General features: G+C 38.0%; 2 protein-coding genes across 2 annotated transcripts; both read left to right on the forward strand.

The window, feature by feature from the left end:
* Nucleotides 1-1664: 1664 nt before the first annotated feature.
* Nucleotides 1665-6266, forward strand: LOC149737409 (microfibril-associated glycoprotein 4-like). Its single transcript, XM_089874199.1, has 7 exons — nt 1665-1772; nt 2355-2630; nt 3192-3319; nt 3710-3806; nt 4303-4399; nt 5076-5140; nt 5720-6266. Exons 1-7 carry the CDS (start codon nt 1712-1714, stop codon nt 5959-5961), a joined length of 966 nt encoding a protein of 321 aa, XP_089730325.1. The 5' UTR covers nt 1665-1711; the 3' UTR covers nt 5962-6266.
* Nucleotides 6267-7010: 744 nt separating this feature from the next.
* On the forward strand, nt 7011-20726 carry LOC149737410 (P-selectin-like). Its single transcript, XM_089874191.1, has 19 exons — nt 7011-7168; nt 8722-8807; nt 9122-9217; nt 10835-10949; nt 11187-11345; nt 11521-11652; nt 11988-12111; nt 12537-12643; nt 13210-13395; nt 13706-13888; nt 14187-14321; nt 15427-15550; nt 15751-15863; nt 16159-16347; nt 16731-16916; nt 17405-17516; nt 17871-18022; nt 18561-18724; nt 20302-20726. The coding sequence occupies exons 1-19, from the start codon at nt 7096-7098 to the stop codon at nt 20488-20490; spliced, it is 2625 nt and encodes an 874-aa protein (XP_089730317.1). The 5' UTR covers nt 7011-7095; the 3' UTR covers nt 20491-20726.
* Nucleotides 20727-20729: the final 3 nt, after the last annotated feature.

A 20729-nucleotide genomic window follows, 5' to 3' on the forward strand; every position in this document is an offset into this window, starting at 1 on the left:
TACCAGTGAGTAACTTTATGGTAATATAACTTATTTTTCCCCTTTTATATTTCCGCAATGTATGCGGTAGTTTTCTTTAACAAACACGAGGTGTATAGAACTTTCATTAGTATATAGTAGGGTGGGGGAAGATGAGACATATTTAGCACATAATATCCAAATATCCTGCGTTTTAAACAATTAACAACGGTCTATGGGAGTCGTAGGGATACGGTTTTGTAATTTTTTGTTTACTACCAAATGGCGACGGAAAATAGAATGATAAAGTGTCCTATCTTCCCCACCTTACTATTACAACCGCTCATACAAGTTAGAATCTGTTGGGGTAATGATTCGTATTTGTGTGTACGGCTGCTAATTTGGAAAACCCATTAGACTGGTTTGAAGCAATAGAAGACATGGAACCGGGTGTATATACCGACTTGGAAACACCCCGATCGCACATACGAGTTTCAAAGTATGCCATGAAACTTTGTTGGGGTAATTAAATATACGAAAAGATACAGCAATCTTCTCGAGCTTCGACAAGCCATTAGTGATTACTAGTTTGAAGAAATTTTTGTCCACTTCCCTGCGCAAGAACAAACACCCATAATAGGAGACTTGAGTTTTGAATGTTGTTGCCACCGGTTGATCGCTGTGGTGTTTGTATATAGTAGAATGGTCCGACTACGTTGGCTGTTATAAAGTGTGGACCGCTCGCATCTTGACCTAGAGTGCATGGATTCGAAACTCAACGCTGCTACCATTGTGTCAATGTGCCCCAATTCGTAACTAATAATGAATTTTTAAAGTTAGATCGTTTAGTTGCACTTATACGTAACTTATACCACTCGTGACGCGTTTCCGGGCACTAGACTCATTTTCTTGCTACACTGTCAAGCAGGTGTCAATCTTCGATTTAAAGGGTGTAAATATAAATAGAAAAGCAATGATTGAACGCTCTATTTTCATTTAAATACTGATGTGTGATTTGCGTAACACAAAAGCTTATATACATCGCCTATAGTATTATTAGAGTAGACATATAGTAGGGTGGAGGAAGATGGGACACCTTTTTATTCTATTTTCTCGTCCCAATTGGTAGTAAACAAATAACATTTAAAGAATTCAAAAACCGTATCCTAACGACTCCCATAGACCCTTGTTAACTGTTTAAAATACGGTCATAATATTTGGATATTCTGTGCTAAAGGTGTCCCGTCTTCCCCCACCCTACTATATATTGGTATCGTATAAAACAATATCAAACTGTAAACGTAAACTGTAAAAAACGATATTTTTTACATTTACATATATAGTTCTGTAGGGGAAGATAGGAAACCTTTAGTACGTAATATTCAGATATTCTGATCGTATTTATACATTTGACAACGGTCTATATGGGAGTCGTGAGAATAAGGTTTTATATTTCTTTGAATGTTCTTTGTTTACTACCAAATGAGACGAGAAAATATAAGAAAAAGGTGTCCCATCTCCCCCCACCCAATTATACCAAACTGTAAATGTAAACTGTAAAATCAATGTTTTACTTTAACACATATCCCTTTAATTAGCAGTAATCAGCGTATACCCAGAAATATCTTGCCGAATATAGGTGTGTGAGGCTACGTAATATAATGTATGTATACTTACACACATGTGCTAAAAAGTGTTTGGTCAACAGTTTGCTAATAACGTAAGCGGAGCTAATTGAACCTGTACTGCTACCATGTTTGCTGTTGCTACTTCTATACCTCTCGTTATAGTTTTATGTGTTCTAAAAATCCAAGGTAAGTACCTTTTATACGCTTTCTATTATATTCAGTAGGCTACTATTACACCCACAAAGTTACATACATGGTAACTCGTAAGCGGGCACAAGGTCGAGGTGCATGAAACAGAACACCTGTGTTATAACGACTGTCCTTGCCCCGTCATGCCAGGATAAATAAGTTACATACATGGTAACTTGTAAGCGGGCACGAGGTCTATGAAACAGAACACCCGTGTTATAACGACTGTCCTTGCCCCGTCATGCCAGGATAAATAAGTTACATACATGGTAACTTGTAAGCGGGCACGAGGTCTATGAAACAGAACACCCGTGTTATAACGACTGTCCTTGCCCCGTCATGCCAGGATAAATAAGTTACATACATGGTAACTTGTAAGCGGGCACGAGGTCTATGAAACAGAACACCCGTGTTATAACGACTGTCCTTGCCCCGTCATGCCAGGATAAATAAGTTACATACATGGTAACTTGTAAGCGGGCACGAGGTCTATGAAACAGAACACCCGTGTTATAACGACTGTCCTTGCCCCGTCATGCGAAGATAAATAAGTTAAATTAGGTCATTCATTATATACAGAGGAACCAGACACGTACGCGGAAATTATCAATATTTGTTCCGAGTCTAATCGAAATCGGACAACGAGGGTCTCGATACAATGCAAGGACTGTGACAGTTTGGAAGGCTACCAAGTAAAGGTGAGAGCAATATCCAGCAACCCTGAAGAACCGCATGAGTTTACAGCTACCGTGGAAAACAAACGGCGAGACAACGTTAGAGTAAAGTTAAAGCGAACAGATGCGGATACAGGTTGGACGTCGATGCCAATAACGCTGATATTGGAAGAAAATACGGGTAAGTTATGGTAGGGTGGGGAAAGATGGACCCCTTTTCGTTTAGTTTTCTCTTTCCATTTGGTAGTAAATAAAGAACATTCAATGAATTATAAAACCGTATCCTCACGACTTCCACAGACCGTTGTTATTGTTTAAATCACGATCAGGCTATTTGGATATTATGTATTAAGGGTGTCCCCTCTTCCCCCACCCTACTATATATTGATTAAGTTGGGTGTGGGGCAACGACAGTCGTTGTGTATGGTTTATCCTCGCATGGCGGGCAACTACAGTCGTTATAACACGGGTGTTCTGTTTCATACACCTCGTGCCCGTTTACCAGTTAAAAAGAATGAAACTTTGTGGGTGATTGTTTTTCATTTTTCACGTCTGGCTGATAATTTGAGCAACCTATTAGTGACCACTGGCTTAAATCAATTACCGTTAAATGACTTGCGCAAAGGCACATACGACCACAATGGTAGCAGCGTGGGGAAAAGCCGCTATTTCTCAGCATAGTCGCAAAAAATATGAAATAAGAAACTTCCTTTCTGTTGTTACCACACACCTGTTTATACAGATATTCGCAACTGTAAGCAAATATACGATCATGGAAACCGAGAAAGTGGAATATACAAAGTTTATTCATCGAATCAGAGAAAATTGACAGTTTATTGCGATATGGACACTGACGGTGGTGGCTGGACGGTTTGTAATTATGTGCAACGTTTTCTTGTGTGATATTATGTGCGCATATCATAGAGCAGAGGTTTTACCCAAAAAATAAATAGGTAGAGTAAAGGGCGGGGAAGATAGGACACCTTTTCTTTCTATTTTCTCGTCCCATTTGTTAGTAAACAAAGAATATTCAAAGAATTATAAAACCGTATCCCCACGACTCCCATAGACCGTTGTTAATTGTTTAAAACACGATCAGGATATTCAAATATTGTGTGCTAAAGGTGTTCCATCTTCCCCCATCCTACTATAATATGTATAACTTTGTGGGTGCAATATTTTACTTAGAAACAGGCGCACTAACCGTTGTGCCATGGAAGTGACTAGATGAAACAATAAATGATACAAGCCATCATACAGGTGTTTCAACGTCGTAAAGATGGATCAGTTAACTTCTATCGAAACTGGGAGGAATATAGAACTGGGTTTGGCGAACCAGACCAGGAGTTTTGGATGGGTGAGGAAAATAAATAATAAAAAGAATGAATGTGACTTATTTCCTCCCATGGCGGAGCAATATGACAGTCGTTATAACACGGGCGTTCTTTTCTATACACTTCGTGCCTGCTTACAAGATACCATGTATGTATTCATGGGTGATTTTTCAAGCAAAGAGACAAACATCTACAATGGTAGCAGCATCGAGCCTCGAAACCGAACCCTTAGGACTACAACCACACACGATAACCACTGTATATTAGAGTGGGGGAAGATGGGACATTTTTCATTCTATTTTCCCGTCCCATTTGGTAGTAAACAAACAACATTCCAAAAATTATAAAACCGTGTTCTCACAACTCCCATCGACCGTTGGTAATTGTTTAAAACACGATCACAGTATTTGAATATTTTGTGCTAAAGGTGTCCCGTCTTCCCCACCCTACTATATCTATCCACGGCTTCGTATTTAAGTGAACGATATTTCGTATAAAACACCTTATGTTATGTTTCAGGTTTGGATAACCTACACTACTTATCTGGTGAAGAGAAATACGAACTTCGTGTGGAAATGAGGAATTGTGTAAACGTCACGAAATACGCTCAATACAGGTATGTGGAATATTATAAGATACATACATATATATAGTAGGGTGGGGGAGATAGGTCACTTTTAGTACATAATATCCACAAATTTTGATCGTGTTTTAAATATAGTATCCACAAATTTTGATCGTGTTTTAAATTTAAACAATTACCGACAGTCTATTGTGGTCGTGAAAATAACATTTTATATATTCGTTTAAACTGTTTTTGTTAACGGGAAAATAAAATGAAAAGGTGTCCCATCTTTCCCCATCCCACCATAAATGTATCCAAACAAAACATTTTTTTTTTACTTCCTGTTTATACGATCCCCTTCAGCGATAAACGAGTGTTTTAAAATATTTTGTTTAGGTGTTGTCGAAAATAACGAATGATATACTTTACCCCCAACTAACGTGTCCCACTTCTCCCCACTCCAACTTGTCCCACTTTACCCCCACCCAACGTGTCCCACTTTACCCCCATCCCAACGTGTCCCACTTTCTCCCACCCCAACGTGTCCCACTTTACTCCACCCTAGCGTGTCCCACTTTCCCCCACCCAACGTGTCTCACTTTCCCCCACCCCAACGTGTCCCACTTTACTCCCAACTATACCGTAGCTCAGCCTTAGCGTTAGTATTTTTTTTTGAATGTATGAACCTAATAGAATTAGCGATTTAAATTTTATATTTTATACCCAGCTCGTTTAATGTCGGGCCTCCGCCAACGTTTACCTTATCCGTGCATGGCTACAGCGGAACAGCAGGTAACTATAAGACTGTGGGGTAAGATGGATACCTTTAAGATAGACTGTTTTTGGTGGGGTAAAATGGATATAGTTATCACATAATAGCCCCATTCCCTAAGCGGTATTATAAAATAACAACGCTATTCGAGTTTCTGAGCTCAAGGCTTTGTGGGTGTGACCTTGGACAAGACGGTTAATTGCTCCGACCCAGTGGTCACTAACGGGTTGCCTAATTGTCAGCCATACATAAAAACAAATATCCCCAAAATCACATACATGGTAACTCGTAAGCGGGCACGAGGTGTATCAAACAGAACACCCGTGTTATAACGACTGTCGTTACCCCGCCATGCGAGGATGATAAATAAGTTACATACGCGTAACAACTTGTAAGCGGGCACAGGGTGTATATCGAACAGAACACACGTGTTATAAAGACTGTCGTTGCCCCGCCACAAATAAGTTAGACACCCACAAAGTTACGTACGTGGTGGTGGTATCTCATAAGCAGGCACGGGGTGTATGAAACAGAAAACTCGTGGTGTAACGACTTTTGCAGCCCCGCCATGCGAGCATAAATAAATTATATTTATTCAGGAAACTCGCTCGCCACACACAACGGACAACCTTTCTCAGCATACGACAACGACCAAGACATTTATGGATCAAATTGTGCATTTCGTGATAAAGGGGCATGGTGGTATAAAGGTTGCCATCACGCCAACTTGAATGGGCTTTACCAGCCATGCAAGGTCGCCTGGACCTCGGCATCTTGGTATTCATTTGATGATGAACATCAAGGGTTACGTTTTATTGAAATGAAAGTCCGGCCTTTGTAAAATTCGGACCGGTTTTTCTTAAGCAAGTTTAATGGAACTAAGAAACTTTTTGTATAAATCAAAACATCGAAACGACAGTGTATATAACACAATGTAAGTAAAAAAAACCCATACATATACACTAACACAATCACCTGTACGTTTTGAAACTTGTAAGCTGGCATGAGGTGTGAAACAACACCCAATATATTAGCTTGATTAAAACAACGAAGAGATTTTTTTAGCAGTAAAACGACGGTTGTTAAAACATACTATGGGGGAAAACTTCTTGAGTTAAATATATAAATAAAAGCGAGGATGGTAAACCTAGATAATATTAATCAGGTCTAATATTCCCACCAACGATTCGATTCACGTCAAACTTTGCCAGCTATGTTTCGTCTTACACGATTAATGCAACTTATTTACGTCATTTAAATTCCTATAAGTGTACCTGCCAAACCACAAGTCATATTTCAGCCTCAGATTAGTAAGACTTATACCGCGTTTGTTTATTTCGCTACCAGTCGGATTGAAATGCAATAAGTAGGAATCTTTTGCACGGAATCAAAAAATAATTGCAAGGCCAAAACAGTCTTGACGTGTAAATGACGTCAATTAGTTATCTTCCAAAACAGAATACGCCATGTAGGATTAATAGCCGGACAATGGGGATTATTTGAAAGCAGTTACAAAAAATGCAAAGTCGACATTATTTTTTAAACGTTCTATAAACAATATAAAAACAACATCTATATAAAAAGATCGTATGGGATAGTTATTATGCTGTCTATAAACTCATATATTTGGAGTACAAACTACCACGCGGTTTGCACCAATAACTGTGTCAACCTGCATTTCCAAGAATTATATTATTGAATTTTAAAATAAACGCATTTCGAAATCTAATACAAAACAGAATTTCCCAAATTGGATTAAATTGAATAAAAACACTTATAGTTTATGAAACTTAATATTTGTGGGTAATTGGGGACCTACGAATAATTGAATTAAGAAATCACGAATCGCACCATGTTGTTAAACTTTGGAGATTACTATGACGAGAAAAACTTTTCAAGGCAGCTACAACTTGCAAGAAAGTTACGCGGGTATATAAAGTCGGGCGTGGAGAAATAACGAGAACACAAAGCAGACATGGAGTCGAGAGAAGCAAGACGACCAACATTGTTTGTTTTTATCATCGTTTTGTGCATTTGCTTTGGCGAAGGTAAGTTATCGGGTTATGATTTAAAAAAAAGATTTGCATTTATATTAAAATAGAACCAAACATAAATACAGTAGGGTGTGGAAGACGGGAAACTTTTAAAGCTGCAGTTAACCTGATCGTGTTTTAAACAATTAACAACGGTCTATGGGAATCGTGAGAATGTGGTTTTATAATTATTTGAATGTTCTTTGTTTTCTACCAAATCAGACAAGAAAATAGAAGAAATAGGAGTCCCATCTTTCCCACTCTGCTATATTTATATATGGTTTTGTTTAAATTTAAATGCAAAAAATGTAACTCTAACGTAAATTTTATAGGGTAAGTTGCCTTAATGGATAGTTAAGTCGCTTGTTATGGTCAGTCCACAGGGCGGGAAGGCATTACTGAAATCAAAACCCCAATTGAGATAAAAAAAGTACGTACAATTAATCCAAGTAAAATACTGTGGGCAAGATAGACGCCGTTTGCACGTAATATTTAGTATTTTCGTTCGACGCAAACGCTATTTTAGAGCCGTAGAGATACGGATTTATAATTCTGTAAATATTCTTTGTTTACTAACAAGTAGGTCGATAAAACGGAATAAAAACACAAATCATGTTACCCCAATCTGACGACAAGTCAGTCGATAATAAAGTAACGCAAAATCCACGCCATCTTACCCCGCCCTACTATACATGTATCGTAACATCGACTATATTTGCGTGAAAGCTAACTTCTAACTAGAAAAACTTATAATGTGCAAAAACTATGATGTTTCACTTACATTCCGCTAACGCAGAACCCACATACAACTGATATGTAACTCTATACCTACTTGGATATTAAACTTGCACCTAAAACTTATATGCTGATGACCTGTAGACTGTACCTGCTAAAACTTACATCCTGATGAAGACGACTTGTATAAACACGTTGAACGTCGTTATAAATGTCAGAAGAGCTATTTTACACAACTAATATAAAACTGATTAGACTTACTTATCTATACTTTATCACAATCCTCCACCCATACAAACATACAAAGCAATATTACAACTTCAGCTCCTAACTGTTTCTAACAAGTCGTTCAAATGAGATCCATCTATTCGTATTACTTTACCGTTTACGCGTAGGCAAGAAACAAAAAGCGCCTTCGACGTATTTTATAATTAGGACCAAAAGCACAACAGTCGGGAGTCTCAACAAAGGTTGTAAGCGGAAAAAGTCAGCGCAGTAAACAGTTTAGGAAACTGCATAAGCTATAGTAGGGTAGGGAAGATGAGACACATTTTAACTCTATTTTCTCGTTCAATTCAGTATTAAACATAGAACATTCAAAGAATTATGAAACCCTAACCTCGCGACTTCCATAGACCGTTGTTATTTGTTTAAACACGATCAGGATATTGGCATATTATGTGTTAAAGGTGTTTCATCTCCCCCTAACCTACTGTATATGATTTTTCTTTATATGTTTTAAATATTTGTATTTATACTTTTAAACATATTTTTCTCAATTGATTTTATAATAGAATTACGCAAACAAATTAAATCATTTATCCCCATTTTAGCATTGAAATGCTGGGTTTGTTTAAACCAGCCGGATAACGAAGCTTGTATACGTAATGGACATCTGGAGCAATGCGAGAGAAACGAGGTTGGTGGTAAAAGTCAATACAATATATATAGTAGGATGGGGGAAGATGGGACACCTTTTCATTCTATTTTCTCGTACATTTTGGTAGTAAACAAAGAACATTCAAAGAATTATAAACCCATTTCCTCATGACTCTCATAGACCGTTGTTAATTGTTTAAAACACGACCAGGTTATTTATATATTTTGTGCTAAAGGTGTCCCATCTTCTCTGTTTACCAAATGGGACGAAAAAAGACAATAAAAACATGGGCCATCTTACCCCAACCTACTATATTTTTTGTGACTGTTGTTTTTTTTTGCTTTATTTTTTAGAAGTCTTGTCATAATTCAGTCCGAAGAGGCGACAACGGAATCCTTGTAACGAAGCGATGCAAACAAAGTTTAGCGTGTTCGAATAACGAAGCGCAGGTCAGTATCTAACTGTAGGCGGTCACCCACTAAAATCCCTTTTAAGTTGCGGGCAGTGGTCAGGGTTATACCAATTGTCACCCACAAAGTTACATACATGGTAACTTGTAAGCAGGCACGAGGTTTATGAAACAGAACACCCGTGTTATATCGACTGTCGTTGCCTGCCATGCGATCGAGGATGAATAAGTCTCATTCATTCTCGTTTGAGTGTAAAATTAGAACAGACTTGTAAACAATGTTAGAAGAAATTAACATTTAAAACTTTAAACAGTATAGTTATACGAGTGTACACGATTAAGTTGTTCTTATTGTGTAACTAGATAAAAATATTAACGTAACCTAACCTCATATTATTTTAAAAACGGTCAATTAGGGAAAAAGTTGTTTGTGTTGTGTACAGTCGTTAATTAGGTAAAACCCGTTTACTTTTTGGGCGAGGCGATTTGTTTTGCTCACAGTGAGCCCATATCTCGTTTTCATCGAATTTCGCGGTCACTATAAGCGATCACGGAGTGTGTATCACCTTAACCAATACACCTACATTGAGTCGCGTTAATTAGCAACTACCGCCTCCGGTTAACAAATTGGTGTACGTGAACCAGTTATCGACGCCATAATATTAATTTAAATCTTGTGAAACTGGTTCCTGTCCGTAACAAAGATGGATTGTCACGTCACTTCACGTCAAATTGTGACGCACAGATGACAGTTTTACCAATTAGTACGTCAAAATTTTTGACTGTAAATATATATGGCCTCCCAAAATTGGCAGGGGCGTAATTATTATTAAAGAAAACGAATGCCTGAAGAAAAAAAGGTGAAAATGAAACACACGCAAAAATACTACCTTGAATATAGTTTCGCATATTTTACGAGCAGATAATTTTATAAATGTGTTTGCCGATATAATTGACTTGGTAATAACTCGTTGCAATGCGGTCAAGTGGCTTCACCAACCGCGTGCGAGGAAACGATTTTATCATTGTTTTTTTTTTATTTACAAAATGGGACGAGAGATATAATGAATTGTCCCATCTTTCCCAACCTACTATATAGTAGGGTGGGGGAGATGGGACACCTTTTCATTCTATTTTCTCGTCACATTTGGTAATAAACAAAGAAAATTCAAATAATTATAGAACTGTATCCTCCCGACTCCAATAAACCGTTGTTAATTGTTTAAAACACGATTGGGATATTTGAATGTTACGTGCCAAAGGTGTCCCATCTTCCCCCACCCTACTATATATGAAATTTGATTATTAATATTATTCCCAATACTCTGATATATACAATAAACAAATAATTTTTAGCAGTTTTTGTATGACTTAGCAAGCATCCAAAATGAGCATCTATATTAACTATCAACAATATTTTCCAATCTCCCTACCCTACTATATATAGTGGGGTGGTGTAAGATGGGACACTTTTTTTTCTCTATTCTCATCGCATTTGGTAGTAAACAAAGAACATTCAAAGAATTATAAAACCGTATCTTCACGACTCCCATGGACCGTTGTTAATTGTTTAAAACACGATCAGGATATTTAGATATTATTTGCTAAAGGTGTTCCATCCCCCCACCCTATATAAACCCATCAACAATGTGCACAGAACGACAAACCAGCATGGAGTCCAACCCAATGTAACCTTAGAGTTCCAAGTTCTGTGTGTAGATGTTGTTGTTCATACGATGAATGTAACAAACCACAACTAATGTGTCCTGAAGGTAGGTATGCTATGTGCGTATATTGGTAACTGTGTCACTTATGGGTTGTTCAAATTGTCAGCAATACCTGCCCAAAAAAGGAAAAATTCAAAAGAGTAAATCACATATTACATACATGTAACTTGTAAGCGGGTACGAGGTGTATGAACACCCGTGTTATAACGACTGTCGTTGCCCCGCCATGCGAGGATAAATAAATAGGTTACATTCATTTATTTCCCCCTTATATTTTAACAGAGGTCGACAGTAATATTACCACCATCATGCCCACCATGCCCACTACCAACGTGCCTACGACGCCAACTACGATACCCACCATTACCACCGTCCCCCCCACCACAGTAGATGCACCAACAACTCCGTTACCTCCAGTTATCCAATCGGACGAACCAACTGGTAAGTTGCTGTACAAAAAAAAGGAAAATATGAATGAAAACATGGAACAAAAAAAAACAAGGAAATATGAATGAAAACATGGAACAACTTACCCCAATCTATTACCTTTATTAACACTTATTCTGGTGAATTATTTTATAACCTTAACCGTCCCATAATCTCTCTATTCCCCCAGGGTGTTCGGAAAGATTAGTAGCGCCAAACCATGGGCAGATTATTTGCGATCGTGGTCAATTAATTGGGAGCATATGTACATTCCTGTGCATTCCTGGGTATATGAGGGTCGGTGTTCGTGTATCTTTGTGTGGTAAGTTTTGATATAGCTTTGTAATATTAAATATTAAGTATGTAAATGCTTCCCTGTATTATTAAATGGTTGGCCAATAAATGTTTCCTTACGCACATTTTTCTTACGATTGGAACTTTAATATTGTTTAAATAAATGGTTTATTACATTATACTGTTTGTAGGTGTAAGGGTCACAACTTATATCTAAAATGGTATTTCTTTTTCCTTTGTTAAATTAGCGTGTTTTAACTACTGTTGTTTTACCCGGTTTTAGCTTTTGTGAACTAACCTGTTTTACCCGGTTTTAGCTTTTGTGAAGAAATAAATTTCATTCATTCATTATTCTTGCTGCAGGAGTGAATCAAATGTGGTCGAATCTTCCCCCAACGTGCGAGAAACTTAACTGCCCCCGTATTAATGCACCGCAGAACGGGAGCATTAGTTGTACAGAGGAAAACGAAATAAGCAGCATATGCACGTAAGAGGACATTTTGTTTTGTTGCTAAATGAATTTGTTACGTGCATTGTTATATTTATGGAAGTCGGTTTCAATATAAGCATAAGAAAAAATGTTATTTTGTTAATAAAAATATATGTTAGCTGCATTATACACGGTTGTTCTAGTTTTGTCAGTTTAATACAAACATAACGCATATATATGATATATATATGATAAGATTGAATACATTTTAAGTCGTTTCGGTTGAAAACCTAAACCACCTTCAATGATGTCAGAAGTTAAAAAATGTATTTAAACCGAATCGTCTGAAAATGAAAACAATGTTTTTATTTTACATATAGACTGTCACGTTTGTTTTAAAACCGATCAAAAACATGTTTTATGCTCTATGGTATTTTTGTTACCACAATTTTTGCTTTTTTTATCTCATTATTTGTACGCAGGTTTAATTGTGACGAATATTTTTATCTTCTCGGTCACGCTACGACCACTTGTACATTGAGATCGCCTTATAACGCCATGTGGTCGAATATCAAACCATCTTGTATACGTGAGTTGTTCTATATATAGTAGGATGGGGGAAGTTGGGACACCTTTTACCCCCATTTTCTTGTCCCATGTGGTGGTAAACAAGGAACTTTCAAATAATTATAAAAACATGCGCTTAAGACTCCCATAGACCGTTGTTACTTGTTTAAAACACGATCAGGATATATTATGTGCTAAAGGTGTCCCATCTTTCCCAATCCTACTGTACTTTAACTGGTGATGGAGTTTAATTTTGACCAAGAACATAAATTGTTTTTATAGCGACTCATTTGTTCATAAACATTTTCAAATTAGAAATGAATGTAACTTATTTATCCTCGCATGGTGGGACAACGACAGTTGTTATAACATGGGTGTTCTGTTTCATACACCTCGTGCCCGCTTACGAGTTACTACGTATGTAACTTTGTAGGTAATTGTTTTATTTTTGATATAAGTCACTACGCCGTCAATGGTAGCAGAATCGAGCCTCGAACCCGTAACGTCTAAAGGCGTGCGATAACAACTGTGTCACGACGCAGCAGTTTTTTCAAGACAAAGATTTGACATTTCGGGTTTTAAAACCAGGAAGAACATGCGACGAGGCCCCGGTTGGAAGGTTCACGTTCGTCCAATGCACGGACAGCAAGAACCTTGGATCAGTTTGTACATACAAGTGTTTAACCCATCATAGACTAGTGGGGCCCGCGTCTACACAATGTATCGACGATGGTGGAGACTTAGTTTGGGATTCTGCGGCGCCTAACTGCGAACGTGAGTGTATATAATATGTATTTTTATTGGGGTAAGACAAGACACTTTTTCATTCTATTTTATCTTTCCCATTTGGTAAACCGCGTCTTCACGACTTTAAACAAGCGTTGTTAATTGTTTAAAACACGATACGCAATGCGTACAAGGCAAAAAGTCAAGTCCAATTAACGAACTAATGTACTTTAAAGGCTACAATTCGATTAAAATGGTCAGTTTTTTAGTCGGTATACCAAACTACACACAATTACAGAATATAAAACCACAAATACTCGGCGGGGGCTACGAAACTTAAATCGTACCTTCCATCCAGATATTGAATGTCCCGATCTTGGAACGATAGAAAATGGAAACGTGATTTGTCCTCTAAGTACAAACTATGTGAACGCTGTTTGTTATTTCACTTGCAATGATGAGTTTCAAATGGAACCAGATACCAGTCTAACTACTTGCCAGAATGATTCAACGTGGACGGATGCTAAACCTACATGCTTACGTGAGTAGCTACGTTATGAATGAATGATTGAATGTAACTTATTTATCATCGCATGGCAGGCAACAACCGTCGTTATTACACATGCGTTCTGTTTCATACACCTCGTGCCAGCTTACGAGTTACCACGTATGTTACTTTGTGGGTGAATATTTTCGAGGATATACTTATAACTCAAAAACAGCGTTGTTAGTTGGTAAACAGCTGATCCGGAAATATGGGATATTATGTGCTAACTGTATCCATCTTATCCCACATTACAATTACTATATACCATTACTCAAGCATCCTTTTTTTACAGCCATAACATGCAGCATGTTACCTTCAATACAACACGGAGATGCTAGTTGCACAAACTTCAACCTTTTACACAGCGTGTGTACATTCACATGCGATGATGAACACATGCTGCATGGTAGCGACAGCACAACGTGTGGTAAGCGTTTAAAACTTGGATGAGACACCTTTTTATCTTATTTACTCGTCCCCTTTGGTTGTAAACAAAGAACATTTAAAGAAATATAAAACCGTATCCTCACGACTCCCATAGACCGTTGATAATTGTTGAAACGCGATCAGAATATTTGTATGTTATGTGCTAAAGATGTCCCGTCTTCCCCAGCCCTACTATATAAATTATGGTTAGGGTAAGATGGTCCATGTTTTCATTATCTTTTTCTCGTTTATTTTAATAGTAAACAAAGAAGATTTACGGAATCATATAACCGCATCATCACGACTCTCAATGAGCGTTGATAATATTTCAACACATGATGAAAAGTTCTTATGTGCTATCGGTATCCATTTTACCCCACATAGTATTATATAATCACAGATATCACTTCTGTGTAGCCATAAATAAATATAATGCAGTGTAATTAAACCATACATGGGTTTTAAGATATGAATACCTTCAATAACCTGTTTGACTGACATAAACGAAACGACAACGACGACCACAATCCGATTACACTAATTCCTAATAGTTTTAGTAATGCCTTTATAAATAGTAAGGCCTTTAGGATCAGCTGTTTGCTAAACGGCTCTAATAGCGAAGATATTACATAACCGCACATAGACTAATCTAATGCATTGCATAGTGGATAGTCCATAACGTATAGACTGAATGAATGTAATTTCTTTATCATCGCATGGCGAAACAAAAACAGTCGTTATAGCACAGGTGTTCTATTTCATACTCCTCGTGTGTCCGCTTAAGTAATTACCACGTATGTAACTTTGTGGGTGAATATTTTCCTGCATGGCTGACACTTTGGACAACCAATTAGCACTGACAAGAATAAACAACTACGTTAGTCTAAGCAGGTGGTCACTAATGAGTTGTCTAAATTATCAGCCATACATATAAAAATCAAAAAATTCCTCTAAAAGTAATCACCCACAAAGTTACATACATGGTAACTCGTAAGCCGGCACGAGGTGTATGAAACCATGGAAACAGAACACCTGTGTTATAGGGACTGTCGTTTTCCAGCCACACGAGAATAAATAAGTTACATTCGTTCACTTAATCGTGACAGGTGATAACGGAGAATGGACGTCCCCTTCCCCCACATGCCAACGTATTGTATGCACAGAACAAACCAAACCAGCCAACGGCAGCTTGTCTTGTAACCATGGCAACAACGAAGGCAGTGTCTGCAGGTTTGATTGACAATTTGTAAATGGGATCCTTAAGTAAAATTACCTGTTCTGGAATAAAACGTATTTTTTTGTGAACTTTTTACAAGATATAGTATAAATATAATTTGTTACAAAATTTACATCTTTTGGCCGTAAAGCTGTAATTTGTGCCTGCCGGTTTAACAACAACAGATATTTAACTACAATATTTCCCTTTATAGCTTTGAATGTTACTCAACCCATCAACTGGTCGGCGAATTTGAAATACAATGCGTCACATCACAAGCTGGAACATTGCCTGTTTGGTCCGGAGAGACGCCCAGCTGTATATTGAGTGAGTTACTTGTTTGTTCTCGCATGGAGGGATAATAGCAGTTGTTATTACACGCGTGTTCTGTTTCATAACCTTGTGCCCGCGCTTACGAGTTACCATGTATGTAACTTATTTATCCTCGTGTGACGGGGCAACGACAGTCGTTATAACACGGGTGTTCTGTTTCATACACCTCATGCCCGCTTACAAGTGAATCTATAGCATCTCGTTTAGAGGCATGGCGCCCTAATGTGTCTTACAAATCATAAAGAAAAACACTTTTATCATTATAAACAAGAATTACTTTTTTCATCAGGGAAAAACTGCGGTAGTTTGCCCACAGAGCCGGTTGATGGGTACGTGGTTTGCACAGATGGAATTTTCCTTGATTCCGAATGTGAGTTCGCGTGTGAAGGGTTTCGAACTCGGGTGGGAGCTCTGTACACTATGTGTGTAGAAGATGGCGGTGATATGAAATGGGACAACCCGACGCCCGTGTGCGAACGTGAGTTCATGTATAAAGCAAATATAATCTTAAAATACATTTCAAATAAATTTTACAAATCTCTTCGAATTCGGTAAGGTTAATTTAATGGAATAATGAAAAGAAGGGAATTGGCAAAAAAACGACATTCGTTGAAAACACGCTATGGGTAAAAACTACATAAAGTAAAGTGACAAATAAAGCGTGGCTGCTAAACCCAAAAAATAATCGACTCATATTAAGTTGTATTTAGTTAACAACAATTAGAAATGCAGTTTCTGACTAACAAGTTTATGTCAAACACGACCTGTACAATGGGTGGGGGTCGTTTTTAGAGAAGTTTTACCCAAAATTTGGATCCTATAGCTTGTATCTTATGCAAATAAAATTACTTTCACACTCAGGCACGCAATGTCCAGACCAAGGAAGCATCGCCAACGGTACAATGTCTTGTACGGGTGGTAATTATGCGAACTCAGTTTGTTCGTACACCTGCGACAACGAGAACTATGTGTTAACACCATCCGGGGTGGTGGACAATACTTGCAATAATGATACGACTTGGAACCTCCCGAAACCTTGCTGTTCTAGTAAGATATAATTTGTCCTTCAATAATTAGAGTGTGTGTAAACTTCGTTAAATATTAAGCTTTGGATTCATTGGTAAAGCATGTGCGTTATTTTATTTTATAAATGACGGTATGTGTAAATTAGTATATCAGACAGAATTGTCTAATTTGAACCCGTGAACGGGCACGAGGTGTATGAAGCATAACACGCGTGTTATAACGACTGTCGTTTGCCCCGCCATGCGAGGATAAAATAAGTTACATTCATTTATCAGCGTGAACACCCTTTTACTGTAGTGTTGGTTCTGTTCTGTTCAAAATAGTTATTTAAAAGCTCAGGAAATTTTAAATGTTGTGTTATTATTTTAACATTTAATTAAAAGAATGAAGCGTGATCGCTACACTTAGCAGACAACGAGCCATTTATGTTTCATTATTTCCAAGTTAAACTTCTAACAGAAACAAAATTGCGTAAAGATGAATAGTTCTTATTCTTGTTTCTTCACCAGAGGTCTGTCCTCCATATTCGGTAGTGGACGCCGTCATCTTACTTGATTCGTCATCCTCCATTGGGAACGAGAACTGGAGGACAATGAAGGCATTCATTCGCCAAGTTATTGAGTAAGGGGTTTGAATATTGATTGAATAAATGAATGTAACTTATTTATCCTCGCATGACGGGGAAACGACAGTCGTTATAACACAGGTGTTTTGTTTTATACATTTCGTGCTTGCTTACAAGTTACCAAGTATGTAACTTTGTAGGTAAATATTTTTTTGTATAGCTAACAAGCCATTAGTAACCGCTGCATTGGATCAATTGCAGTGTAACATCTTGCGCAAGGACACACATGCCAATCATGACAGTCGAATTGAGCCTCGAACCCGTAACCACTGTACCACAGCGCCAGCTTAAACAATTGAATGATAATATTTCACCAGTTATGTATTCCTAACTTGTACTTTGCCCTGCAGTTCATTCGTGATCCAAGACGACGCGGCTCGCTTGGCAATCTTCCGCTTTAACTCCCAAATCGACACTCGTACCCAAATACTACTTGGGGATTATCCTAATGATAAACAGGGACTGCTGAGAGCTTTTGATAGAATCCCGTATGACGGCGAAGGTATGAAAACATATAGTAGGGTGGGGGAAGATGGGACACCTTTTTGTTTTATTTTTTCGTCTCTTTTGGTAGTAAACAAAGAACATTCAAAGAATTATGAAACCGTATCCTCACGACTTCCACAGACCGTTGTTAATTGTTAAAACACGATCAGGCTATTTGGATATTATGTGTTAAAGGTGTCCCATATCTTCCCCCACTCTACTATATATGTTTAACGAATAACAAAGACCTATATTGCAACTAACATGCCCAACAATCACATTTAATAAGTTGGGGTAATATGGAACATATATTCCCTTTTCTTGTTCAACTTGGTAAAATACCGTTTGTTTTAAACCAAATAATAACCGCGGCCTTACACTTTTAAAGGATCGTAGTGGATTGTTTAAAGTTGTTTAAATATTAAACATTTTGTTTGTTTTGTTCATTTTGATCTTCGCTATCGTTTTCGAATAAATATTTAAATTTATGTTATGTTTGACAAACATAAAGGATCATTGCCACTATAGCATGGCCGACAACCATATGTTTACAGGTACCCGAACTGGAGCTGCATTGAACCACGCTCGTAATGTGATGTTGGCACCCGCCAACGGGAACAGGGACGGAGTTCCCGATTCAGTGTTCATTATAACTGATGGCGTATCCCAGGACCACGTGACTACGGCAGCCAATCTTCTTCGAGAACAAGGGGTTGAGGTTTGTTGTTTATAACCGAGTGGAAATAATGGGTTACCGACTGTAGACCATATAGATTAATGATTCGAAACTCGACGTTGGCACTTTGTGGCAATTGCCCCAACAGTGTCACTATAATGGGTTGTAGCAACTGGACTATGGGTTAAGGATTCAAAGCTCGACGCTGCTACCATTTTGGGCGTATATGCGTCCTTGGGACATTTAACAACATATGCTCTAACCCAGTGGTCACTAATGGGTTACCGAAAAACAATCACCCACAAAGTTACATACATGATAACTCGTAAGCGGGCACGAGGTGTATGAAACAGAACACCTATATAATAACGACTGTCGTTGCCTCGCCAGGCGAGGATAAATATTTTCGATTCTTTCAACATAAATACTGAGGTTAATGCACCACACAGAGCATATATTGTATTTGAATCGGAATCGTGAAATACCTTCGTGGTTAATCCCTCCTATATTTAAACTTAAATATCGAGCCTAAACTACCGCTGACGTATTTCTGCACCGATCACAATTCTGATTACCACGCAAGGTGACGACCAACCTGCTAATTAGCCCAACACAAATGCTGCTTTGGTTATAAATATGCAGATGCCATACGTCATATAAACGCCGTGTTATAAATACCAGGAATTTGACCCAAAATTTCAGACTTGCTGTTAATTTAATATCCGGTTCGGTTTCCGTTGTATGGTTGCCCAATTATCCAACATTGACAGTCGCTATATAACATGGGTGTTTTTTCATACACCTCGTGCCCGCTTACGAGCGAGGTTGCATTTTGTACTACGTATGTAACTTATTTATCCTCTCATGGCGAGGCAACGATAGTCGTTATAACACGGGTGTTCTGTTTCATACACCTCGTGCTCGCTTCAAGTTACCATGTATGCAACTTATTTATCCTCTCATGGCTGGGCAAGTACAGTCGTTATAACAAGGGTGTTCTGTTTCATACACCTCGTGCTCGCTTACGAGTTACCACGTATGTAACTTTGTGGGTGATTATTTTTGAAACAATTTTCACCCCTTAAGTGACCACTGGATTTGAGCAAGTCGGTTAAGTGTCTTGCATAAGGAACAACAACCGATTTACAAGAAACGCGATTAAAATAAATGGTCGGGCAAGCCTATAACTTATATACAGCATGCGGTCAGATAAGAAGATTATGTGTGGGCGGAAATGTGAAGCCGAGTTCTTGGAAGTGCATATAGTTCACATATGTGTGTTATGATGACTAAGTATTAAGGTCGAGGTTGCATGTTGCAGATTGATATCGGATGTGACGTGTGGTATGTTTAAAGTCTATGGGGACACGCAATTAAACACAAAACATCTAAATATCCTGATTGTGTTTTAAACAATTAACAACGGTCAATGAGAGTCGTGAGAATATAGTTTTATAATTTCTTGAATGTTCTTTGTTTACTACTAAACGGGGCGAGAAAATAGAGGTAAAAGGTGTCCCGTATTCCCCCACCCTACTGTATAAAGAATTTAAAATATTTCATCCTAACCTACTAAATATCCTACTAACTCGTATAAACGAAGTTGTTTTCTCCCTCAGGTTTACGCCATTGGTGTTGTCCCACCAAAAGGCCGCCTCAACAGACGACAATTAATGGACATCGCTGGCGAACCAGATAACCTGGTAATCGCAGAAAGAGGTTTCGACGGGTTAGACCAATCGTTGTTCGAACAAATCCAGCAACAAATCTGCACCGAGGGTTGTTTTGAACATCTAAATCTTGGATAATACATACAGACTAAGATATCTTCAATATACAGTAGAGTGGGCGAAGATGGGACACCTTTAGCACACGATATCCAAATATTCTGATACTGTATAAGTGTATAGTAGGTTGGGGTAAGATGAGACACGTTTTCATCCGTGCTTCTCGTCCCATTGGTGGTAAACAAATAATATTTCTATAATTTTATAACCGTATCCTTGACTCATATAAGAAGCGTTGTTAATTGTTGAAAATATGATTA

Source organism: Ciona robusta, chromosome 3, assembly GCF_009617815.1.
Source record: "Ciona robusta chromosome 3, ASM961781v2".
Taxonomy (NCBI): domain Eukaryota; kingdom Metazoa; phylum Chordata; class Ascidiacea; order Phlebobranchia; family Cionidae; genus Ciona; species Ciona robusta.